This window comes from Arvicanthis niloticus, chromosome 21 (genome assembly GCF_011762505.2).
Source record: "Arvicanthis niloticus isolate mArvNil1 chromosome 21, mArvNil1.pat.X, whole genome shotgun sequence".
Classification (NCBI taxonomy): Eukaryota; Metazoa; Chordata; class Mammalia; order Rodentia; family Muridae; genus Arvicanthis; species Arvicanthis niloticus.
The window spans coordinates 36,456,711-36,483,557 of record NC_047678.1 but is presented as its reverse complement, the minus strand read 5'-3'; the positions used below and the strand labels follow the sequence as shown (position 1 = coordinate 36,483,557).

At 46.4% G+C, this 26,847-nt stretch overlaps 1 protein-coding gene across 2 annotated transcripts in view; it reads left to right on the top strand.

The window, feature by feature from the left end:
• Positions 1 to 24,567, top strand: part of Tgfbr2 (transforming growth factor beta receptor 2) — an 85,297-nt gene extending 60,730 nt beyond the window's left edge. For both annotated transcript variants that reach the window (XM_034483880.2, XM_034483881.3), the window contains 4 exons: positions 2,230 to 3,029; positions 7,350 to 7,491; positions 19,069 to 19,196; positions 21,728 to 24,567. In XM_034483880.2, coding sequence (XP_034339771.1) covers positions 2,230 to 3,029; positions 7,350 to 7,491; positions 19,069 to 19,196; positions 21,728 to 21,907 — 1,250 coding nt within the window. In that variant the 3' untranslated portion in view covers positions 21,908 to 24,567. The remainder of the gene's footprint in view (positions 1 to 2,229; positions 3,030 to 7,349; positions 7,492 to 19,068; positions 19,197 to 21,727) is intronic.
• The last annotated feature ends 2,280 nt before the right edge of the window (positions 24,568 to 26,847 follow it).

Below are 26,847 nucleotides of genomic sequence, written 5' to 3'. Positions count from 1 at the left end.
AGCACAGGAGTCTCTCTTATTTGGTCCTAAGCTGGAAGAAACACTTACTGTGAGTTTCTGAGCCAAGTAGACCCCAGTGTGTGTCCATATCTACAGTTCTCTTTGTTTAGTGGAAGCCTAGAGGTCAACTTCTTGGCGTGCCTGGGAGGCTCTTATTTAGATCCAGCCACATCCCAAAACTTCCTTCCGGTCTGAGTTGTTATTGTGACTCCCTTCATCTCCTCTTTGAAGTTTCTAGATTGACAAATGTTGTTCAGTCAGCACACACGCGCGCGTGCACGTGCACACACACACACACACACACACACAGAGGTGGGGGAGTAATTTAACGTGTAGGTTTTTTTTTTTTTTTTAAGTTACATGAAACTGGAGGGAAAAGTGAAGCTTTGGTTTCTAACCTTAAACTAGGAGACTTCTAGAACTTTCTGCAATCAATACCACATGTTAATTTCGACTTAGGTGCTTGCCTCGGACTAGAAGAAAGTGAGAGATGTGAGCAAGAAGGAGCTTTTCTGTGAGTAGGTAGGAGCTATAAACTTCTCAGTAACAAATGGACGCTTCATGCAAATGATTTAATGAACTGGAGGCACAGCTAACAAGTTATACAAGTCACAGTTTAAAAATTCTGAATCGTACTTTCTTATATGTGGAAAGAAATATTCACATTGGACCAAAGTGAAGTCTCTCCAAATTCTTCCAGTGAATAACAGGGTATTAAAAATACATTTATAGGACAGGGGGCTGCTGATTTTTTTTCTATAAAAATAGTACCAGATAGTAAATACTTTTGGGTTTATGGAGCAGAACTGATCTTTATGGCAGGAAGGACCCTATTAAGAGAATCCACAGAGGGCTTCTCTCCCCCTCCCCCCCCACCCCTCTGTTCCACAACTCTTGAAAGTTGTGGTGCTCAGGGGGTGAGTGGGAGGGTTTATCTTGATCATAAGACCATACAAAACTGGCTAAATATGCCTGCTTTAGAACATAAGACCCTATTCATCTGGCAGCACCAACATAGGAAATCATGGAAGCGGTCGAGCCTATGCCAGTTGCCAGTATATCCCAGTGGTACTAGGTGAGGTTCCACTTGGTGAAAGTTCTATAATCTTCCAAAACAAAACACCAGCAGCTGGGAATTGAATTTTCAAACACATGAGCCTATAGAGGCAAGGATAGGGGGAGGGGGTGTGGAGGGGGAGGGAAGCAGGGAGCATTTAGCCATATATAGAAGCTATAGAAGCAGCCATGTGCAAGCAAGAGTTATGTCTTTCTACCTCTATCCCCAATGCCTCAGCCTTAGTTATTGTCTGGTACGTTGTAGTTGTTCAGCCCTGATTGTACTGACCCAGAAACACGGAAAGGCATAGAAGCCGCAGGAGACATGGTACTAAGTTTTCCCAGCTTTTCTTAGAGTGTGGCATTTAAGCTGAAGTTTAAAGAGTAGGAGATATTTGAGTGGCGGATCTCAGACAGGGGTTGTTTTAGCCTTTTCCCTTAGACCCACCTGCTCCTGCTCCACATCCAGTCTGCCCGCAACTATCAGCTCTGTGTGGTAAGGAGAGGCATAGAAGGAAAGCCTTGTTACCTTATGTCAACTCCGTGTGTGTGTGTGTGTGTGTGTGTGTGTGTGTGTGTGCATGTACACATACATATATGTGTTTATGCCTGCAGGTACACAAGTGTGCAGGTGTGTTCATGTAGATGCTAGTGGGTTTCTTATGAATGGTATGTACCCTTTCTAGGACAGGGTCTCTCACTTAACCTGAGACTCACTGATTTGGCTAGACTGATTGACAAGTGAGCCTTAGAGACCCGCCGCCATTTCCCCGAAGCTGGGATCACCAGTGTGTGCAAATTTACGTTTGGAGTTTCAGCACGGGTCCTCATCCTTGCAGAACAGGTGCTCTGCCAGCTGAGGCCTCCCCCCATTTCTGTCCTTCCTCTGTGGATTACTCAAGAGGAAGAGACTTGGAACTCATATCTAACAATGCCTTAAGCATCAGACTTCGGTTGGTATTGTATCCATGATCATCTCTGATCCAGTTTCACACTGGGAAGGACATGGATGGGGTGCTAGTGTGTAGAATCATTGGCAAGAATCCCTATCTGGTATCCGCAGACCCAGTTCAGATGCTACTGTGCATAAAGAAATGATTATGGACTTGCTTCCTCGTGGGGCACACCTCCAGAGCCTAATGCCTTCTCTCCTTTACCTTGTCTCCACACCAGAATATACCACCACCAGTCCTGACCTGTTGTTGGTCATTATCCAAGTGACGGGTGTCAGCCTCCTGCCTCCTCTGGGGATTGCCATAGCTGTCATCATCATTTTCTACTGCTATCGTGTCCACCGGCAGCAGAAGTTGAGCCCGTCTTGGGAGAGCAGCAAGCCCCGGAAGCTCATGGATTTCAGCGACAACTGCGCCATCATCCTGGAGGACGACCGTTCAGACATCAGCTCTACGTGCGCCAACAACATCAACCACAACACAGAACTGCTGCCCATCGAGCTGGACACACTGGTGGGGAAGGGCCGCTTTGCCGAGGTCTACAAGGCCAAGCTGAAGCAGAACACTTCAGAGCAGTTTGAGACTGTGGCTGTCAAGATCTTCCCCTATGAGGAGTACTCCTCGTGGAAAACGGAGAAGGACATCTTCTCCGATATCAACCTGAAGCACGAGAACATCCTGCAGTTCCTGACAGCCGAGGAGCGGAAAACGGAGCTGGGCAAGCAGTACTGGCTGATCACAGCGTTCCATGCTAAGGGCAACCTGCAGGAGTACCTCACGAGGCATGTCATCAGCTGGGAGGACCTGAGGAAGCTGGGCAGCTCCCTGGCCCGGGGCATCGCTCATCTCCACAGTGACCACACTCCTTGTGGGAGACCCAAGATGCCCATTGTTCACAGGGACCTCAAGAGCTCTAACATCCTAGTGAAGAACGATTTGACCTGTTGCCTCTGTGACTTCGGGCTGTCCTTGCGCCTGGACCCCACTCTGTCTGTAGATGACCTGGCCAACAGTGGGCAGGTGAGTGGAAGCTGGTGTTCTGTCCCTGGACCTCATGCCTGGCCTCATCTCTGCCCCTTTATTTTCTTTCTACAATTTTTTATTTAGAGAGGTAGGTGTGTGTGTGTGTGTGTTTGTGTGTGTGTGTGTATTACAGGTGTGTGTGTGGGTGCACTTACCCAAGCATGCACATGTGGAGGCCAGAGGTTGATATCAGCTCAGTTTTTTCTTCATTCTTTTCCTCCTTATTTTTTGAGACAGGGTCTTTTACTGAACCCAGAACTTGCTAGTTTGTTAGATTGGAGAGCCAGTGAACTCTACAGTCCTGGTCCCCAACCCCACTGCAACCCAGAAGCACTGGGAGTATGTGGGGCCGTGAATAGATTGCTAACCCACAGGAGTAGAGAGGCATGCCAGTGCATCTGGCTTTTACATGGGTTTGGGAGCTCTGAATTCAGGTCTTCATGCTTCTGCAGCAAGCCATTCCCCTGCCCCTCATGTAACATACTCACTAGTATGCTACATATAAATCACACAAAGCAATGGGTTTCATAACAACATCTCCATCTATGCATGGAAGGAACTTCAAACAATGCCTTGCATAAATATCTTCCTATTATCCCTTCTGCCCCCTGCCCTTTTCCCCTTCCACATCCCTAAGAAGCCCCTCCCTCACCCCACCCCCTTAACTTTCATTTCCTTTCCTGCCTTTAGATTCCACATGGGATAGAAAACAATACGCCTTCTGAGCCTGGCTTGTTTCACTTAACAGGATGATTCAGGTTCATTCACTTTTTCCCATAGACACCATCTTCCTATTCTTCTTTTCAGGTGAACAACCTTCTTTATCTAGCCAACTTTTGGGGGAGCCAGGCAGACAACGTAACTTGGTTATTTTTCCCTTCCCCTCTTGATCCACATCCCAGGCCTCTTGTCTCATGGAGCTCTAGGTTACTAGATTTATCTAAGGAATTTAGCATTAAGATGTCAGTCCCGGACATATCCCACACTCTCTTGACTAGGTACCTTTGTTAATAGATGACATTTTTGCTTCTTCAAATCCCTTCCAGCCTGAGTCAGCTGCTGGTCCTCACTCCCCTTTCATTTACAAACAGTTTTCTTTCTTTCAGTCAGGAACTATTCACATCTTATCTCTACTTTTTTTCTCTCATATAGCTGTACTAGATACTTTCCGCTGCCTACTCTTAGTGGTTATAGTGGTTTCTAGAAGGAGACCTTAAATTCACATCTACACTCAAGACACCCAGCATAATGTCTCAGCACAGTGGAAGTTGCCAATGAGTATTGGTTGAAGGAGAGAGCAGTTTCTCTCTCTCTCTCTCTCTCTCTCTCTCTCTCTCTCTCTCTCTCTCTCTGGTGTGTGTGTGTGTGTGTGTGTGTGTGTGTGTGTGTGTGTATCTACATACATGTATATTTGTGCGAAAGCCAGAGATACAGCCCTTAGTAGCTGCTTACCTTCTTTAGTGGGAGAAGGCCGCTTGTCTGAAACTGAAGCTGGAGCTCACCAATTTGGCTAGGCTGGATGGACAGCTAGCCCCATGGATCCTCCCGTCTTTGCCCCTTCCACACAGTAGTGGGGTTACAAGGGTGTGGCACCACAACCACCTTAAATGTAGAATCTGGAGACTGCAGTGCTCTCCCCTTGCTCCTATGGAAAGCTCTTTGCTGATGGAGCCATTGTCCCAGCCCAGTGGTTCACGTTTTGAAATGTTGTTCCCAGATCCAAATGGGAATCCTTTGACTAAGGCGTGTTTGGAAGATGACTAGAAAGAAGGAAGATTTCCATCCCAAGTGACATCTGATGCCCCTCACAGTGGGTCCACTGTGAGACTGGGATAAGTGTTATGTAACGTGTCCTGACCTGGCCTTGCACTTGGGGAACCACTCCATCCAGTCACCTGCTGGTGGAAGAAAAAGCCCACAGGTCTTTGTTTTAAGTTGCCAGTGAAGGTCCAGAAGCAGGGCTGTTTTCTCTGGCTGGCTAATGGGGCACGCTCTAAAACCCTCCTTGAACTGAACCAAACTTGGGAGGTTTCTGCCTTGTCAGCGCTTGTCTGTCCACAACAGCCGAATGCGGTGCGGAGGTCATCTCGCTGAGACACAAACAAATTAATATGTCAGGGCAATGACTCACAGAGTGCTCTGTTAAAAAGAGAAATGTCTTCAAAGGCGTGCCAGTAAGAACCATTCTTTGGAACAGTGGCATCAGATGACTTGACCTCTGCATGACAGGACAGTGATTGACACTGGATGAACTCGTCTATGCGGCAGTATCCGACATTTTCATTTGAAAATTCCCCTTGGAAATAGTTTTCCCTTTTCCCTGAAGGCCCCTGTTTGTTTAATGTCAATCATAAAATTGATCACAGGCCTAAATAACCAGAATAGAACTACACATCACATTCATGGAAATTATTCGTATGACTTGGTCTTTTCATATGACTTTAATTTAGCAGAGATTTATGAAATTATGTCATATGGGCCATGAGGTAAATTAAAGTTAAATGGTCCTCAAGTGACCCAACTGGGTGGTAATTATTTTCATCATGAGTCTTAGAGTTTCAAAAATGAAAAAAAGAAATCTTATTTGCAGAAGCAAAAATAAATATGTACGAGTGTAGCATAGATAACCTCTAAGATGGCTTAGAGGCTTCGAGCACTTGCTGCTCTTGTGGAGATGTCAGATTTAAGGCTCTTGATCAGGTTCCTTTTCTCTGCCAGTTAAAGAATTAAAAGGGCGGAAAAGATCTCGAGGATGGAAGGTGAGGTAGAGAAACCTTGAATACAGCAAACAGGAACAGGCAGAATCGGCCACTGAAATAACATGTTGATTGGCAGTGAGGAGACACACAATGCAACAGACAAAAAGACCCTCTACAGAGCTGAGAAGGACTCCGAAAGCAACAATCCAGTCTCTTCTTGAAGGCTGGAGACTTTCTTTGCTCTGAAGGACTTTCTTCTCCTAATTTAGAGGAGGAAACTAAAGAAAGATCAGACGGCTCAGTGCTACAACTGTTATGTAACATGTCCTGACCCAGCCTTGAACTTGGTGAGCCACTGCATCTGGAGGCCTACTGGCAGGAGAAACAGTCTAATGGTCTTTGTCTTAAGATGACAGGCTTTGTATCAGGCCAAAAGGGTGCAAAAGAAGCCAGCCATCTTGGAAGTTCGCCACCTTAAATACATACCTACTATCTCTCTCTGCCTGCCTTTTAGGGAATCTGTCTGATTCTTAGTCTCTCCAGAGGACCTGGGCTCAGTTCCCAGCACCCACATGGCAGCTCAAAACCCTGTAACTCCAGCTCCAGGGGATCTGATGCTGTCTTCTGGCCTCTACAGGCACCAGGCACAATACCTACCACATACATAAAATGAAATAAATCTTTTTTTTTTTTTAAAGCATCTACAGTATCACAGATGTGGTCCTTTAAGTTGTCTGTAACAATATTGAATGATAGGATGCATATAATAATATATAGGCAGATTAGTGACTCTGGGCTGGGGTACTAGTTTGAGCATGCTTAGTTTAGAGTCTTTGAAGAGTTTTCAAGGGAGAGAAAATAATAGTATGTGTCGTGTCTACCTGTGTAATTCTCATCATTTAAAATAGCACTATGTTATTTGTTGTTTTTAAGCGCATCTGCACAGGGCTGGGGATGTAGCTCAGTCAGCAGAGCGCTTGTGTAGTGTGCATGAAGCCCTCAATTTGATTCCGAGCATCCATAAAAATTGGGTGTGGTAGCATATGCCTATAGTCTCAGCACTCTGGAAATGAAGGCAAGAGGATCGGTGGTTCTAGGTAATCACCAGTTACAGAGTATGAATCCAGCTTGGGCTACATGAAACCCTGCCCCCCCCATCCATCCCCCCAAAAAACGGGAACGGAAGAAGGAAGGAAGGAAGAAAATATCACACCATCACACCTCTAGCTGAGGCGCTGTTGCCAATAAATGACTGCCAGTGAAGAAGCAAGAAGAGTTATGTTACTTCGGTGGTTTAGACATTGATAGTCACCTATGATCCAGTAAAGCCCCCACTGATACTTATACCAGCAACCCCAATCAAAAGCAGTGGATCATTTTAAAATGTATGGAAGTAGATAGAGAACTTGTTATCAAAAAGGGCTTCAGAAGAAGTGAGCAGGAAAGAAGGGAGGGTAGTGAAGGTGAATATGACCAAAACACGGCACTTACATGCCGGAAGTTATCTAAGAACAGAGTAAGGAGCCTCTAGAAACAGCCGTCGGCCCGTGAGAAGCCCCAGCTTTGGTCCCTTCAGAATCAAACAATGGACTTCCTTCTGTCTTTCCTTTGGTCTTAGGTGGGAACGGCGAGATACATGGCCCCGGAAGTTCTAGAATCCAGGATGAATTTGGAAAACGTGGAGTCGTTCAAGCAGACGGATGTCTACTCCATGGCTCTGGTACTCTGGGAAATGACGTCCCGCTGCAATGCCGTGGGAGGTGAGTACTTGATCGCGGCAGTCAGTGGTGGGATGATGTGATTCTGCTGTCCCCGCCCACTTCCGGACGGTGTTCCGCTGTCTGTCTCAGGCATGGTTCCAGGGCTCAGCACAGGCCACTGCACTCCACTGGGGAAGACAGTTGCGATAGTGTCACACATAGCTAGTCTAGGATTATTAAAGATTATCCTGAACAGCCACGGTTACAAAGTGAAAAGCCGCACATCTCCTTTCACATGGCCTTAGAGAATTATTTTTCCCTTCACAGATACTTCCGGTATCTTTCGAGAGGTTCTCAGTAGAAGCAGGGATGAGAATTACTTCTATTTACCTGAAGGGTAATAGTCAGATTACTGGCCTGTTCTTCATTTGTTTCTTCTCGTTTGGATTTAAAGAACTGGAAAAAAAAAAAAAAAAAAAAAAAAAAAAAAAAAAGGCCTAAATATTTATTCTCGTAGAGATGGATTCTTTTTCACAAAACTAAACAGGATGGATTGATATGTCTGTTTAGGGTTTAAAACTCTGGGGAGCTTAATGAAGAGGATAGCCAGGCTCTCAGATTTCTCGTCTGCCTTTCCCCTGTGAACCCCGGGGAGGGGGCTGTCCAGCTTGCTGGTCCTTTCGCCCACATTCTGTTCTCTCCTCTCCTTCTCTTTCTTTGATCATTCTCCCCAAGCAGAATGCCACACCGCTCTCCCAGGTCCCCCTTGCTCTCTTCTCTGTGTTCTGTACATCAAGTCCTTTCCTCTCTTTGAGACTGCCTTAGGGGGTCTCATCACTGTGCTGAGATACTGGCCAAAAAACAACTTGAGGAGAAAAGGCTTATTTCGGCTTCCACTTCCAGGTGAGGAAAGCCATGGCAGACACTTAAGCGAGGAGGAAGAAGGGCCCTGAGGTGGGAGCTGATGAGAAGAGGGTGGAGGAAGCCTGTTTCCTGGGCTGTTCTTCATCGCTTGCTTACTCTGATTTCTTAGAGCTCCCAGGACCAGCCGCCCAGGGGTGGCACTGCCCCAAGTGAACTGGGCCCTCCCACATCAAGTATCAATCAAAAAGATGCTCCCCCCAGGCAGTGTGCCAGGGGAATTTTCCCAATTGAGGTTCCCTTTTCCAAAATGACTCCAGCTTATTGTGTCAGGTTGACATAAAAGTTTTTTAGCCAGCACCTAGGCTGCCGCCATTGCCTTGAGCTTGAGAATACAGGTAAGAGCAATCGTGCCTTGGATGTTCTACTCCACTTTGTCTTGGGAGTATTGTTACCAGGTAGCCAGCTCGCTGCTACATTGTTTCCACTACCCAGAGTGGAGGGACGCTCCACTCTGGGGCGCCCCTCGGGGATCTCACCTGGACAGAGAGTACACCCAAGTCTGATGCACGTGAAGTAACACTTGGCTTCATTCCTTCTGGCTTCTGTTTTCTACTATTAGACTTATAATGTAGCAAGAAGAAGAGCTAAGAGGTCCTAGAGAGCTAAGGAGATGGCTTAATCAAGTCTTACCCCACAAGCATGAGGACATGAGTTGAGCTCCTCAGCTCCCATGTAACGGTTGGGTTTTGTAGAGGGGCACCTATAATCCTACTGCAATTTGCTCTGGGTTAAGTGAGAGACCCTGTCGAAGTACATAAAGTGGAGAACAGCAGAAGATTATTGGCCCGGTACCACACACACACACACACACATATACACACCCTCTCATAAACATGCACCCACACATACATACACACAAAATTAAATTAAAAAGAAAGATTAATACAGAGCATGCAGTGTATAATTCCAGCACTCAGGGTGCTAAACAGAGAGGATTGTCACAAGTTCCAGAGCAGTCTGGGCAACGTGTAACGGGCCACTCCAGGCTAGAGAGGAAGATCCTGTCTTAAACACACAAACCCATAAACAACAAAAATGCACAGACTCGAGCCTACCAGTCTACCGTTAATCCAGTTTAAAGCTTAGTTTAGAGAGAAGAAACATTGTAACACTTGAGAGTCACCGGTGGTAATGTGCATTTCTGGAAGAGGACTTGGGTTAGGATTCCCGTGGTTCTGAGTCCCACGTTTCTGTACTCTTTCTTTACTTCAGCCACACTTCAGCCTGACTTTAATCCTGGCGAAGTTGGAGCAGGCACCTCAGAACCTGGATCCCACTTTGGGTTTGGCTGGTGTTTTCTCATCATTAGATTGAGGCGACATGTCTGGAATAACAGCACCATAGACATTGTGGTAACTACTAACCACATGGAACCAAGGGCAGGGTTGCTGATGTCACTAGGAAGTCTAGCTGCCAGGTTCCCCTCTGCAGAGACACGATTTTTCAGTTTGTATAGAGTAAATACAGACGAAGATACTCTGACTTGCTCGCAATCTCACCTGTTAATTTGGGCATCTACCGCAAGAATTTTCACTCCAAACAATTATGACTGTGATGTTTGCCACCTGCAAATGTTTCTGTTTTTCTAAGGAATCTCTCCTTCCTCTCACTACTCCTTGTTATTTATCCATTATTTGTGTATTTATGTCAACAGGAGTCAATGGGTAGTTCTTTCACGTTATGGATGTCCAATAGTGTCATTACTTATTGTTGCTTAAATAGTGACCTTCTTGGCTACTAACCCAAATGTCCCAATGTACTGTCCAGGGCCATTCCAGCTGGAGCCACTGCTAGAATATGGTTGGCTACCCAAACTCTGAGGAGAATCTGTCTCCTCTTCCTCATCCCTTCTTGAGCCACTGTCATCTATTTCTCTGGCCTCTGTTGAGATGGGAATTCCTATATGCCTGGTACAATTCTCTCCCAGTTTCCTGCCTGAGAGGTCTTTCTCTGCACTTCTAAAGTCTCTCTCTCTCTGTCTCTCTCTCTCTCTCTCTCTCTCTCTCTCTCTCTCTCTCTCTCTCGTCTCTGTGTGTCTGTCTCTCTGTGTGTGTGTGTGTGTGTGCGCGCGCGTGTTTGGAAGCTCCAGCAGTTCCAAAATGAATCTGTAGACTGATAGGAGTCATGTCCAAGACCATCCATGCTGTTCCTAACAATACTGGTTTATCTGGCTGGCAGTATCTTCTCCCATGCTTTGAGAGCCCAGCTTCTGTAGCCAGCCGCAACTCCCCCCTCTCCCTCAGGTTGTCTGCTCTCCAGTCCTATCTACGGTCAGCCTAAGGCTCTAGTGCATTCCACTTTCATTGTAGTCACAGACAAGATCCCCTTCCTGTTGACAGTTGCTGAGTGAGGAAGAATTGGGGCATGTGAGGTAGAGCCAGGCTCACCAACTTTTATGGGTTCTAAAAAAAAGCCATGGGATAAACAAGTTTCCTGGTGGAAGAAACCAGGATCTGGTTTGTTCAGCCCATCTCAGAAAAACCCTTTACAGCCTTAGTGGTAAAAACAGGCAGGAACCGGATGGAACCCATCCTGGCTCTCCTTTGTCTGACTGGAACTTCCCACTCCTGATTCTCCTGTCTCCACTCTGGCTGTAGAAACTGAGTCTGTATCCACCCCCATGGATACCACTCTGGGGATCTCTCTATAAACTCCTTTCAGGTCCTGTCTCTGGACTCCATTTGAAGCAGTTTCCTGGACTAACACTCTGCCATGAACTTTCTTGCTCTCAGGGATTGTTCAGATACAGGAGCAATTGCAAAAGGGGACATCAGAAGGAGACAGAGAGCTAGATGTCTAGACCAGCCTAAATCAGTAGATGCCAAGGGAGGACAGTAGCGGTGTAGCTCTGATGCCCTTTGCAATGCTCTTCTCTCAGCCGGCCTGGTCTCTGCAGAGCAGTCCCAGGGAGGGAGAAGCACACAGCACAGTTTGGGAGATGTTACCCCAGGCATTACCAAGAAGACAGTGTAAACAGATGATAAATAGTTCCTTCTGAAGCCAGATCTAAACTTCCTTTAGCATGAAATTTCACCACAAAGTGCCTCAGAGCGCCATGGTAAGAAAAGAGTAGTCTAAAGAGGAAGCAGGTTTGGTCCAGGTTAAGGAACCACAGACACTACTGCCAATGCAATTGCTTCATCCATCTGTGCACTGAATCCGCCAGAATGGTATTTAGAGCATGCTGTGGTCTTCCTCGAGGGTGGGACAGTGGAGGAGCCAGGAGCCCTGTAGCCACTGGCCTGCCCCTTCCTAGGACAGAGTCAGCCTGACTGGTGGGGAAATGGGAAGATGATGTGGGGGTCAGAGCTCCTCTGTGCGTACTGCACTGGAGGCACACACAACTCTTGAGAAGGAGTGGGTGAGGCGGTACTCCTTTGGGGCCTCACTTTTGAAAGTCTGCATCTGTGAATTTTCCTGTTTGCCTTGGTGAATCTCTGAGTATGTGTGTTTGTGTGTGTGTGTGTGTGTGTACTTATATGTGCACATGTGGGTATGCGGGCCAGAGGTCATCCTCTGATACTGTTCTCAGGAAATGCCTACCTTGTGTTTTGAGACAGGGTTTTTCAGCTCCCTAGGATTTGCATATGCCTCCTCCATCTCCTCTGGGATGACAGGCATGTGCTGTCATTTAAAAACCTAGGGGATTTTTAGGAAAAAAAAATGGTTTCTTCTTATTAAACTCGGATCCCTGTGTTTGTAAGGCAAGCATTTTATTGACAGTCATCTTCCCAGCCCCAAGATCCCTGTTAAGAGACACCAAGGCTCTTAATTTCTGTGCATTGGATGCTTTAAAATCTAACTTCTTTATCCTTATTTCTATGAGGATATAGTCATTCATTCATTTATTCATTCATCCATCCATTTATTCATTCACCCCCTCAGATGATAGCTAAGGAATGGTTCTTGTGTGCATGAACTATTCCCCCTGCTGAGGAACAGTTCACTTTTAGATTTGAGGCAAGGTCTCGCTAGCAAGCTCGCAGCAGCAGCAGCAGCAACAGCAGCAGCAACCTCATGATTTCCTAGGCTCAGCCTCCCAGGTACAGGACTATTGGGAAAGTTTCACTACACCTGGCAAGAGCAGCAGACCCAGAAGCTTCCTCTCCCCAAGGGACTAGGTCCAAGAAGGAGCGGAGCTCGAACATGTCAGCAGCAGATCTGACGTCCAGCAAGGGACAGGTGGATGCAATCATTTTAGAAAAATTTATCAGATTTAGGGGACGGGTAATGCCATTGCAGTGGGTACCTCAGACACTTGGAGCATCTCAAAGAATACATAAGAAAAATGAGGAGAACAAGTTGTTTGAAGAGAAGATGAAAGTGTGGTCAGTGTGCCACTGTTTTCTGATGGAGAGAAGGCAGGAGACTTTAGCTGGGCAAGGGCAGACATGAGATTGGCTCTCTTTTACAAAGAACCTCTGTCCCAGGCCAGGCAGTTGGCCTGGGGTCTGGACAAGTGGTTGCAACTGTGGTGTGTGGGAGGCAGATGAGGGAGGTGTCCAAAGCCCCCTTTGGGGAACACAGCAGGCACAACATGTATTCATCCCCAGCCAGAGCTGGCCCATATGTGAACCAACCCCAATCCCTGGCCACCTAGAAGCTGGTACAAGGTGGCCAGTGAGCCAGGGTTTGACACAGACAGCTCTTTCTCCTTGAAGAAGTCCCAAAGAAACAATGGGTCACGCAGAACGAAAAAGAGAAGGAGGTTTGGAGAAACTTGGGGAAGACCAGGATGGAAACCATTTGTGTTGAATGGACTCCAAGGCAGTACCATTTGGAAAGTAAATATGAAATCAGACTAGCGCTGCCTTTGTGGGGGAGGGGGAGACGCTGTCCAACTACAGCCACAACAGCTGTGGCCCAGATGCCGATGGTCAAAGCAGTACCAGAGCTGTCTGGGGGGTCGGATCTGCGGTGATGCAGAGAAGGGCAGGCTGTTTCCCTGCAGAGAGGCTGCTGGATGATGTCCTGAAAGCAGGAAGGGCAGCAGCTGGGCCTCAGCCTGGGCTGCAGGGAACAGGGAAGGATGAGAAAGTTTGTGTAAAACAGAGGTCCCTTAAAGGAGGTGTGTTTTGAACAATGTGGGGGAGCACCGGGCATTCAGTCCATGAACTCTCAGAATGGCACAGGGGCTGCCTGGACTGTGTGGAGATGTCTGCTTTAGTCCGAGCACCCCGGATCCCACAGAGGAACCCCAAGTTAACATTGTTCTGGCACAACGACAACCCCACTGCCTCCGGTGCCTGTGGCTAGAGGAATGGGACCTTCCTCTTCTCTCCCCACCTCCGGTGGCACCACCACAGCCCCACCTTCTCCCAAAGCCAGAACACAAGTGTTTGTGCACTGGAGGGAAACCAGGACAGTCGGGGAGATTTTTTTTTTAAAGTAGTTTTTCCATAGCTTGTTTAGAAGTTGCCAAGTGTCTCCATCCAGCAGATCCCTAAAGGAGCCAGGCCTTTTTTTTTTGGGGGGGGGGGCTGCAGTGGTGAGATTGGCAGGGAGGGAGACATTTGTCAGGTTCTCAGTGGGCAGTGGGCGGGGCAGTCCCTAGGCGCTTGCTCTGCGCAGGATGGGGGAGCAGTTTCTGAAAGTGTTTGTTTCAGACTTGCTAAAGGATAAGGAAGGAACCAGGAATGGGTCTAAGTGACTTTAATTTTTTTATGACATTATTTGTTGGGGCAGCACACACATGCCATGGGTTGTTGTGATGGTCAGAGGACACGCTGTAAGAGTTGGTTGTCACCATCCACCACAGTGCTCTCGGGGACAGGTCTTCAGGTCTGGCAGAGGATGCCTTTATCCACTGAGCCATCCTACCACCCCGCAGTATGGCTAGACCTGCCCAAGTGGGATTCATTTCTCCTGTAATTCAATTCTGCTGAAGCCTCTCCCTGTTGAACTGAGGGCGACTCACCTGCTCTTAAAAAAAAAAAAAAAAAAAAAAAAAAAAAAAAAAAAGTAGACTGAGAAGTGCTTACTTATAGGCAGTAAGGTAATGATTGAAGTCACTTTTAATCTCACTGAAGCCAACTTTGTGGAAGGACCCAGGGGCACAGCGGTGAGAAGAGATTTGATTTTTTTTTTTCTAGAAACCTTCATTCAGTAATTTCATGGGTTTAAACGTGTGCACTTTCTAAATTATCTTAAGTAGCAATATGAAAGATAAGTAGATAGGCAGAGTCAATATGAGTTCAGATGGAATTCCTTTACTGAGGTAGATTGAACACTAAGCTGTGGGGAGATACTAGGAGCCAAAAGGGTCCAGGCCACCAATATTCTGCCAGTCATTCACTCTGCTTCACCCCTAGGATGATTTTATGGTACAGAGTACGAGAGTCCCATCAGTGGCCACCACCCTAGTACAGGACTTCCTGTCTGCCAACCTCCTTCAGAGGCCTGACCTCTGACCTTGTTTCTCAGAGTCCAGATTTTAACTCAGGGATGTGCCCTCTCATTCAGGGTCAAGGTGAACATCTGTCAAAACTTAGGAAATTTAGAACTGAGGACCAATTAGAAAATCTCTCCATGTTCATGTTCCCAGATTCCCATGGGGACTTGGAGAACAGCAAATAGGATTCCCTGAATAGCCATGGAAGTAGCTGCCAGTCCTGCTTTCGTGTCCCGAACAGACACAAGGTGTACTGGCTAAGTGACAGGTACACACACAGCCAAGTGTAAGCCATCTGGGCACACCTTGGAAGAGAGGAGAGAAGAAAGGTCAGGACTAGGATGTTCAAAATGAGGGAAGAGACAAGAAGAAGAAGAAGAGGAAGAGGAAGAAGAGGAAGAGGAAGAGGAAGAAGAAGAAGAATCAACAGAATTCATAGTAAGACAAAAATATCAAGCATGTATCGTTTTCTGCTATGGATGAATATATTAGGCAAGGGTGGCATTTTCAGGGGTTGAAAAAGTCAGTTTGAAATGTGTGCACAGGGATTGGAGATGGCTCAGGAAATGCAGGCACCAGCTGCCAACCCTGGGCTCTTGAGTTCAAGTCCCAGGACCCATGTGGTAGAAGGAAAGAAAGAACAATTCCCAAAAGGTGTCCTCTGCCACCACAAGTGTTGCATGGTTTGCAATTAATTAATTAACAACTGTAGACGCGTGTGTACTTCAGATCCTCTCCCCACTCCTTAACCTGGGAGATTACCTGATTGATTGACTGACTGGATTAGTTTTGAGATGGGGGTCTCACTCTGTAGTGCAGACTGTTTGTCTAAAGGTCACTGTATAGCCCTTGTTGGCTTCAGATCCATACCACCCCCTTGTCTCAGCCCCCTGTGCTGAGATGACTGCCATGCACCACCGTAACCTCTTGAAAGGTCATTTCCAAGGGACAGGCACCTGCCGATTTAGTCACATGACACTCTTTGCCTCCATCCCATTTTTCCATGTTACATTAAAAAAGGCAACAAGCTTCTCAGACCCTCCCCGTGTGACACAGAGAGCTAGTCTCTGCCAGAGCCTTGCAGATGAATGACCCTTGACCCCTTCCTTCCCCATTTTAGCCAAAGAGAGGAAACAGGCTTTGTATCCTTTTAGAGTACAGAAGTCTCACAGTTCCCAAGTTCTCGGGCCAAATGAAGGGAAACTCAGTTAAGCTTCCTCTTGCTTTGAAGAAAAAATATACCTCCTCCCCACTTCCACTAGAGGATCTACCACTTCATCTGCGAGTTGAGGCTTTCGTCAGCCACCTTCTCCCATGCGTTAGGAAGCTTCTTTTGGCCCTCACTGAATTGAAACATTAAAATAAGTGCTGTGATTGACAGCTGTGACCATAAATGTTGCAGCCCGCTCTGCCTCTCGCCTGTGGTTCAAACCGCTCTATCAGTGTTGGGACCTGCACTGACAAAAGCCTTGGGGGCTAAACTGTTAGAGCCTGCACTGCCCCAAGCTGCTCCAATCCGCAGGCCGGGTTCAGCAAGAGAGAGAGTGAGGACAGACACGAAGAATGGAGACCAGACAGAGTGCGATTCAATCCCGTTTATTCTTCAGTCTCTCTTCTTCTCTCCAAGTCCCAAGTCTTGAGTTCCTAGTCCCTAGTTCTTAGTCCCTAGTGCCTCCAAGTTCCAAGTTACTTCTTCCAAGTGTTAAGTGCCTAATGTCTAATAATAATCATTTCTTCTGACTGCCTCTCGCCTTTTATATGTCTCACTTCTAAGCCACGCCTTTAGGGCACGCCTTTAAGTCATGCCCTTAGGTCTTGTCTCTAAATCTGATCTCTAAGTCACGCCCTTAAGTCACACACCTTTAAGTCTCACACATCCAAGGGAAGATCCTGGGTATCTAAAGCAAGATGTTATCAGAGAGGCTGCTGTAAACAAGTCTCTTGTCAGGGTATATGGCTCAAGATGGCTGCAAGGATGATAGCCGCCTTCTGTCAGCTCCCCTCACAAAACAACTTAAGGAAGTAAAGGTTCATTTAGGTTCGTAGTTTTAGGGTACAGTAAGTCATAGATACAGGAACATGAGGTAGCTGATGGTCACATTGAATGTCCATAGCTGGGAGGGATTGTATGTTTTCAACTGGATTTCTCCTTCGAGACTTTTTGCTTAGTTTTTGATTGCAGCCCATTGGATGGTGTTGTGTACATTCAGAGTAGGGTGCTCTGTCCTCCCTGAACCTCAGGAGCACACCCAGAGGTGTGTCTCCTAAGTGAGTCTAAGTCCCGACAAGAAGAAAATGAAGTTGAGCCATCACAGATGACTCTGAGGGTTAGAACTTGGAGTGGAATAAGCTGGCTATGCAAACATACATGTGTTGTCTTGTTCTTCCAGCCTGTCAGCCATGGGATGGACAGTGGGCTTGAGTGTCATCCTGATATTTTCTTCTCTGTGGTATAGTGTTTTGCCCCGTTGTTTCTGAGCATGGGTAAGAGAATTGTGGTGCCTGGAGCACTCTCTGAAGTGCTCCCTGGGAAGAAGAAAACAAGAAAGCTTTCCAAAAAAGGAGAAAACACTTCATTGGATCACCATAATGCTGGGTAGTTCTGAGCATCCTCAGCCCCCACCCCCAGGGGTAGAGTGACAGTCATCTTCAGGTGGTGAAGCTGAGCAGATAGAAGCCAAAAGAGAAAGAAGATCTTACTGGGCAGATGGCATAGGCCAGTATTGCCAGAAGGAGGAGCTGATATAAAGATTGGGGCAGGGGGCATTATTCATTGAGGAGCACATCTCATGGGAAGGAAGGAAGAGAAGCAGGAACAATCAGGGAGAAGAAGCCGAGCCATGACTTATAACCCACACAAAGCCTGGCCTCACCTTTGCCCCACAGAGGCTCATAGAGAGGCTTGCAGAGGCAAGAAGAGGATTGGACTAGTTTGCCTTGTGACACAGCTGCCCCTGGCAGGTGGCTGTCATGCCCTGGCATCTCCAGTCTGGGGTAGTTCCATTAGCCCAGCATAATTCTGCAGAGATGGGGAAGGAGTGAGACCTATGGGCAACACTTGAGCTGGTCTGGAGTTCTTATCTTGGTAGAGGGTGTCTAGTTGGGCAAGAAACGCAATTACAAGAGCTGCCAAAGAAAAATGGAGTCTGTGGCCTTGTACATTATCTAATGAGTAACTTATAACTCACACAGATTCCATGATATCTTGTCCTTTCTTGGCATAGTGCAACAAGGAAGTATGCTCTTGGGTTCCACAAGATAATTTGGAAGGGAAGATGGTGGTCCCTCAGGTCACTCCATTCATTCTGTAGGAAGCATCAGACATGAGTGTAGTGGCTCATCTGGAGCTGGCTCTCACTCTCTGGGCTTCAGCTTTTGCTTGAAACCGTCAATTTGGATTTACTGAATGCCTGCCATGTATAAAGAAAAATCGAAAGCACCAAGCAGAGAAAGGAATGACAGAAAATCCCGCCTCAGTCTTGAGCCTCAGCATGAATGTCTGACAAAGGATAGGAAATGGGAGAAAAAAGCAGTGTGTGTACCCAAAAGTCAGATTAAGGAATTTACCCTAAGACCAGCATAGATAAATTATTTGTGTGCTCAAAGTGAAAAGAGGATAGAGGGGGCATGTGTTTGTCTCAGTGTCATAAATAAAATTGCATTCTAAAATATAATAAGAGAAAAAAATTAAATGTATGAAAATTAGCTACAAATGTCTTCAGGAACCATCCAGGTTATAGCATCTTTCGAAATTTCCTTCCTTCGTAGGGTACATGTCCCCATGAAATTTAACATGATATATTGAATCCGTTTTATTACTGTGGGCCTATGGAGGACTAGAAACTTTGTAATATATACAGCTTTTAAAAAATATTTTATTTATTTATTATATATATTATTTTGCTTATATGAGTGTTTTGTGTTTTGTATGTATGTTTGCTGTATGAGTGTGTCTGTGTACCATGATATGTATGGTAATCTGTTTCCCTCCTTATAAAAAGTACCCTCCCCACCAACTGAGCGTGCCTGCATTATGGGAAAGCTGGGTCCCTGTCTGCCTTATTCCCTAGGTATCAGCTATTAGCATGATGTCTAGAAGGACTGAACAATCAATCGGCAGTGGAATATTTTCCAGCATCCTTCCAACACCACCCCTGCCTTCTTATTTCAATCCACCATTATTTAGAAGTGTTCTAACAATGACAAGTTCATTCTGCTATTGGATATCTCATACTACCCAGCCAGGCTCTCACCAAACACTTCCCTCAGCCATGTATGGGCCCTATGCTCATCTAACCTATGTCTGCCTGTTCTCTTCACAGAAGTGAAAGATTATGAACCCCCGTTTGGTTCCAAGGTGCGGGAGCACCCCTGTGTGGAGAGCATGAAAGACAACGTGCTGAGAGACCGAGGGCGGCCTGAAATCCCCAGCTTCTGGCTCAACCACCAGGTTAGGAGAGCTGGCTTTGAAGGGTCAGAAGGTCCTGAGGAGTCTGCTCGTGGGCAGCAGTGAATTCTGGGAGATGGAGCTTAACTCTTGAGTGCAGAGCCCTTGGTTCTCTGTAACTCTGTTGGGTTTGTGTTCATAAGGAAAATTCCAATATAAGTGAATGACCCTGGCCTCGTAGGTTGTATTCAGCAGGCTTATGCTGCATTCCCAGAGAGTTCTCAGAAAACCACTGTAGGGCACTGGTCATTTTTCCCAAGCTCGCTTGATTCGGATTTAAGATCTGTTGCTAGCTGTGTTTCCCGTCAACTCCCATGCCTTCGCACGAGGAGCCTACATCTCATTTCCTCTGGGCTCCATCGTTGCTCCTCTGAGGTCCTTCAACCTCAGAAAGAAATATTTAGCAGTTGGAAACAGAGTTGTCAGGTAGCTGGTGCGTTCATATGTGCTGGTTGGGCATGGAGAGGAGAGGGGAGCTGTGTGTGAAAAGAGGAAAAGAGGAGCTGTGTGTGGAAAAGAGGAGGCTGGCTCTTTTGTGAAGGACATGAAATCAGTGCAGAAGAGCCTGCTGTTGGAGGAGGGGGCGGGGCAGCCTATTGAGTGACAGCCTCACAACTCTGTCAAAACCGGAAGTTAAGGCTGCTCATAGCAGAGGTTGAAGAGAAGAGAAGAAAGGGTAGGTTGTGACTGAGAGACAGTTGATGTACCGGACAAGTGTGATGTACCCGAGAAAACCCCAGTAAAGAAGGAGCTAGGACAGTGTTTTCCTGTCTCTCCAGTAACATGATTCTTTCCCATCCCGCAAAGCCCCCCCCCCCCCTTTTTTTTTTTTTTTGCTCTTTCAGAGGAAGTCTTTCGTCCTTGCAGACCATGGCTGTGTAGGTCTGCCTTAAGGCAAGAGGAGTTCAAAGGAGAGCCAGAAACAGCAAGCCAGGCACAACCAAGAAGACAAACGGGGCAGGAAGCCTGCTCAGAGCAGCCCTGGCCCAGAGCCAGCCCTGTGATCTGGGAGTAGGTGAACCAGGCTTCCCAGGGTCAGAGTATTCACTGGAGTCTCAGGCAAATTGTTTTGGTTCTAAAAATGCAAGGCTGTTTGTAGAAACTCAGGATTTAGAAGGTGCCAGAATGGTTATGCTCCATTGAAAGAAACGCTGTCACACTCTCTTGAAGTCTCTCCTATAAAGTTCTCTTAATGAAGCCGTTATTCATTATGATAAAATTCTGGAAAGAATTTGCATAATACATTTTTTTTCTCTTAATGAGATTGTTGCCCTATTGATTTCAAGGTAATGCTTAATATTTAATTTAATTTACAGCCTGTAATTACTGTGTCAGAACAAAATAAATGTTTCTGGTATAGCAACAATAACAGTCTACTCTTAACAGGCCCATCAATCAATACCATCAGTTAGGTGAATTATGCAATTAATCCCACATCAAGAACTGGGGGCAGGGAGGGGGAGACTCCCCAGAAGTTGTGAGAGTTGCTGTGTTGCCAGGCAAACACCAACTCTCCGCAAAGAGTGTTAGATGTATCTTTGCCAGCTGTGTGGAGATCACCAGAGGCAATGCGGACCTCCTCATGGAAGGAGCTAATCTTATTTTCACCTCTCAGACTATTCACTCACCTTCTGATTTTCTGAAAGAACTCAAAACATTAAGAAAGACATTCTTGACACAAAGTCAAGATAGAGATAGAGTGCTTGGCTGTTCTAGACATCCTTTCCTGCGTGGGAGTGAGGTTGTGTTGGGGAGGGCCACCTTTGAAATATATTACAGTCAGGCATATTTGGAATACAAAGACAGCCACATCAGAGGGCCTAGCTTAATGTCAACGGAGATGATGGGGTATCATGGGTCATCCTAAGCAGTTCTGGAAGCAACTTATAAGTCATTCTATGAAAGATGGGCTTTACTAAATGAACCCAGGTTAATGCCTATCCCACTCTGGGCTTGGGTGTCCAGCTCTGTTGAAACAAAAGAGGACCTGTGAGCCAGCTCTGTTACAGTCTGAAAGAAGAAAATCTCCAGAGGCCATGAGAGAGGCAAGGGAAAGAGAGAGCCCAGCCTAAGGTGGAGAACAGGAGTCCTTCAGACCCTGTAACGGATATATCTGTTATGATCTATACAATGTGTGCCACCATGAATAGGGCCCTAGGCACTGGAGAGATGGCACTATTAGTAAAGGTAATTTGCAAATTAGTGTGAGGACCCGAGTTTGAATCCCCAGAACCCATGTAAAAAGCTGGGGGCCATGATGTAATCCTGTAAGAGAGCACAGAAGGAAAAGGAGACAGAAGGATCCCAAATCAATAAGCCCCAGGTACAATGAGAAACCCTGTCTAAAAGAGTAAGGTGTCTTTGAGGAAGACCGTTGACAGTGACCTTTGACCCACATCTACATACACATGAACACATAGAGTGAGCCTTATTCTGAACTGTGGACTTTGATAATGATGTATTATTGCTACTGATTCCATGGAGATCACCCACTGACAGAGTGCCCTTGGGACTCCCCCTCTTTTCGTCTGCAGGGCATCCAGATCGTGTGTGAGACACTGACCGAGTGCTGGGACCATGACCCCGAGGCCCGTCTCACAGCCCAGTGTGTGGCAGAGCGCTTCAGTGAGCTGGAGCACCCGGATAGACTCTCTGGGAGGAGCTGCTCCCAGGAGAAGATTCCAGAAGATGGCTCCCTGAACACTACCAAATAGCTTTTTCTGGGCAGGCTGGGTCAAGCCTTCAGAAGCCGTCCTCTAACCAAAGACCAGAGGCAGCAGGATGCTTCTGGAAAACAAAGGACTTGCTCCCTTCTTCCCCAGTAGCTGCTCCAGGTTCAGAAGCAGCAGCAGCAGCAGCCATAGCAGGGGCAGCGGGGGATGAGTGACAGAGAGCATCCTATGCCTTGGATGTTGCCATGGCATAAGCTGTGCTAGCACCTCCTCAGGAAATGAGATTGATTTTTACAACAGCCAATAACATTTGCACTTTATTAATGCCTGTATGTAAATATGAATAGCTATGTTTTATATATATCTATATATCTATATGTCTATATCTTCCTATATATAGCCATACTCTGCAAGGAGACAAAGAGAACGATCAGATGTCCCCGGGGAATTAGTTTTTATTGGAGAGCTCCAGAATGGAGCGGAAGGGACTCGGGATAGCGTTAGCACTTGACAATCAGTCACACAAGCAATGATCCCCTGACTACAGGGTTGGGGGCACAATTGTACAAGAAGGATCCATGCCTTGCAGCCTGCTTTGGCCACAAAACACTTTGTTTTGCAATAATTACCCTCTACAGTGGGGTGCTTTATGGACCAGGGAACTGAGTTCCAACCCAGCACTATGCCCCAGGGTCTGCCATGTGTCTTTGCTTCTCTTGATTGTTATCTTTGGCATTCAAACCCCACATCTGACTTGTGAACCTTCTGGCTCAGCCTAGAAACTTGGCCCCATCTCTCTGCTTTTATAGACTACCAAAATCAAAGACCATTCCCCACCCATGACATTGACCCACCGTCTACTAACAAGATTAAGTTATTTCTTTCCTTTGCATAAGTAACTATTATTTGCTCCCAGCCATTATCCTTTGTCTTTTTTTTTAAACATGCCACACCCTACACCCGGCCCCTGAGGCTCATTGTGTGTAATTTTTGTTGCTCTGCTGCTGGAGCTTCCAGCTTGCCATGGCAACACCAGTGGGTTCCATTTTCCCAGCCTCCCAAAATAGCAGACAGGATTTGAATGGCACACACTGCCCATACTGTACAGCTGTGTCCGGGGACACTTTGAACCCTTGTTTTCCCCCCTCAGCACACTGTCCAAAAAAGTGAGTTGAGCTTCTTTTGAACTATTTGGGAGGCTGCAGAAAAACCTAGATTCCCCAATAATCAGAGGAGGTGGTGTCTAGCTCTGTCCCCAGGTGGCATCATTTACAGCGAGAAGGTGTGGATACAGCTGCCTCACTTCTCACCACTAAGCCTCTAGACCTCCCATTACCCACACCCACCCCAGTCTGGAAATGAAAGCTGCTTCTAGTCAGGATCCATTGTAAGAAAAGTGTGTAAGCAACCATGGAGAGAGATCTCAGCAAGCAAAACTGCTTGCCTGACAAGCAAGAGGACCTGAGTTCAATCCCCCAAAACCCATGACAAAAGCTATGTTTAGTGGGACACCCTTGTCATCTCAGCACTGGGGAGGCGAACATCCCTGGGAGCCCACTGGTCTGCTAGGAAGACTGACTCCAAAGCAGGGTGAACAGTACCCTGAGGAACATCTGACATTGACCTCTGACCTCTATCACACATGCACCCATGAACATCCTCGCACACTTGCACACACTAGAAATGTGCATTCATTTCATCTTATTCTGGGAACAGATTGGATTGCACAAAACTTATCTGATGTTATGATTTGAAATTGACATAAATTGGACCTAGGTAGACTTCCTGTGTGTGACCACATTAGGACAGGTCTCTCTGTGTGCATATTAAGTTTCATCTGCCTCTGCAAGGGAATCTCTCTGCTCTAAAAATCTTTGTTTATGGCTACTGGTCCCTGCATATAGTCTTAACCTTGGTAAAAATTACAAGTGCATATTTGAACAGGGGACACACAGAGGTCCCATGTAGAGACAGGGAGTCTGTGTCCACTTGGATGAGAGCAGAGAGTGAGCTTTGATAGGAAGCCTGTTAACCCCCCAACAAATGTGGATGCTGCAAACCAAAGTCTTTTTAAGAAATTGTGTTTTTGAAGCAACTTATTTTCAACCAAATAGGGATGTGATTGGAGAACCATCAAGAGGTCTTTTGTTCTGTCTGAAGGATACATGGTCAAGTTGGGGGTAGGACAAAAAATCTACCCCACTCTGTCCCATGAAAGTGGGCTGCAAACACCGTGGAAAAACCCCAACCCTCTTCCTCCTTCGGGCTTGCCAGTGCTAACCCAGTAGCTGTTTGTTCATCGCCCTCTAGCGGTGAATTTATAGAATGCTGGTCCACTAGTGGGATTTCTAGGGTTCAAAAGTGACTTCACTTCCGGGTCATCATCAGAAACTGGAATATGGTGTCATGTTATTGTGGCTTGTTCTGTTTATGTCATTTTTTTCTTTATTCAAGAAAAAGACCAAGGAATAGCATCACTGTCATTCCTCAAAGTGTTGACTCTTGTCCACCACTCTGCATAAAGGGAAGGTTTTACTCTTTTATTGAACACTTCGGCCATACTCATGTATTAAAATAGGAATGTGAATGCACAATATTCTTTTTATATCAAAACCTAAAGCACTTATTTTCAGTCTATGCCGTGTTTGTCTTTTATATAAATAAAAATGTCTAGTAGATCAAATAAATCCAAAGTCCGCAGAGACTCTGCCTCTTGTTGCTATTCCCAGTAGCTAAACCCCACTTCACATACCAGATTCTTCCTCAGCATGGCAGAAAATGTCCTTTCAGACTTTTCCACGCGGACTGTCTCTGAACAGTATTGTGAGTGCATTTCCCTGGGCAGATGTGCCATGTCTGATCGCCTCAGATTATGGTACCGGGGACAGAATAAAGTAATGTTTCCACCAAAGTCCCCACTTGTCAAGCAAACGAGTTGCCATGCTTACTAACAGAGGATGGTACAGGGTAAGTTCCAGGAGTGTGAATCACCCACAGAGTTTCAGCCCCACATGAATGCTGACTTCCCCATAGCTGCATTAACTGAGCCCCCTCCGGTTAGCCTACCTCCCTTCACACACTCTAGCTTATCCTGAGACCATAAAATCACTTACAACTTGGCCATAATGACATACATCTTGGAGGAAGGTACAGAGAGAAGTGGATGGGATCTAATGTAAGAGTCTACTGAGCCTGCCCACCCCTGCTTCTGGGAGGAGATATGGCAACAGGCCCCATCTTGAAGGGCTCCTGTGGGTAGTCACAGCTGCTCTGATGAAGATAGATTATGGTGTGTGTGTGTGTCTGTGTGTCTGTGTGTCTGTGTGTCTGTGTGTCTGTGTGTTTTGGGGGTAGTCTACAACAGGCTCATGTCCCTTTAAAAACCAATCCAGGAGAGATAAGGCAGTTGTGTGAGCATGAGGAAATGGGCTTGCACCTCAGATCTCAGGTGGAAAAAGTCACGGTGATATAATGTGCTTGCAATCCTAGCTGGGGAGGCAGAGATGGAGGCTTCTGGGGGCTCGCTGGTCAACCAGCCTAGCCTAACTGAGCCCCGGGTCAGTTAGGTTCGTGAAGAGACTGTCATAGTCCTAGTGTGCAAGATTAAGGAGTAACACTGGAGTTTAACCTCTGACCTCCCTACCCACATCTGTACCTGTGCACATGTCTACACATGAACACACACATACACGGACATACACACAAAACACACACACACACAACCAAAAGATAATCCACAACAGAAGCTCACTAGTAAAAGAGGAAGGGTAACTAGCCCTTGGCAGCCTGCTGTCCCTTGGCTCTGTGGTCTGTCCCTGATCCCTGTGTCCTGGCATGGTGGCTCTTTGTGTGCCAGCATGGTCTCTCTCCATCCCAGGTCCATGTTGCTATTTCCTCCAGGACTGTCACAATGGTGGCTGCTTCAGAGAATGTGCATCTGCATGTGTCTTCTGCCCTCTGACTAGCAGGCCAGTGACTGCCCTGTGCTCCCTTTCGATAGCCCCACACATGGCTTTGCATCTGAGTGTTGAACTTAAAAAACCTTGCCTGCATCTTGGCGGATAGTAAGTTGCTGCTTTGCATAAGGGCAGATGTATAGGAAAATCCCAGCTAGCATTAAGAACACAGAAGGAAGGAGAGGAGTGGTATACAGACCAGGGCAGGAAAGGGTCTGCCTGTGTGAACATTGGCAATATAAACAAAACACTCACTCAAAGAGCATTAACCCTAATTCCCCATCAGGTGGGGGAGGGAGGGAAGGGGCCCACTTCCAGCAGGAAGTACTGGATTATCAGAACACAGGCTCCTGAGCTACAGTCAAGGGCAAAGCCAAGTTATCCAGGGACTAGAGTTTTGAGCAACCAAAGGGCTTGCTTTTCTGTGTTTCCTGTTGTCTCCTCATTAAAACTGGCCAGCACAGTGGGACAGAGGCTACACAGCATGAGGAAATGCCCCAGTAGACTGTAACACGTCTTGTATCTACGTCCCCATGGCCCTGTTTGCTCTAGGAGAGCCAGAATGTTCTCTTGTCTCCATTTAATTTACCCAGCGTTCCCCTGATGAGGTCTGAAGAAATGCTTGCTGTGAGAACAATGGGAAGATGCACTCATCTTCTGGGTGTGGGTAGCATCTCTTCACCTGTGAGATGTGTGCCTGGTGCCTGAGATGGTTTCACAATTTGCCAGCCATCAAGAACCTTTTTTTTTTTTTTTTTAAGCAGATATGCCCTTTATCTCAAAATGTATTAGAAAGAGAGTAGAACATGAAAGAAGCCTGGACTTTCACAAATGTTGTTTCTTGAATGGTGGATGAGTAAAACGCTGGGGTTTTTTGTTGTTGTTGTTGTTGGTTGGTGGGGTTTTTTTGTTTTTGTTTTGTTTTTTGTTAAGTCATTGGAAGATGAACAACTTATTTATGTGAACTTATTTATGGCGATCACAGAAGATGAGTTCACAGGGCTGCCAATTCTTGTCTAAAAATAG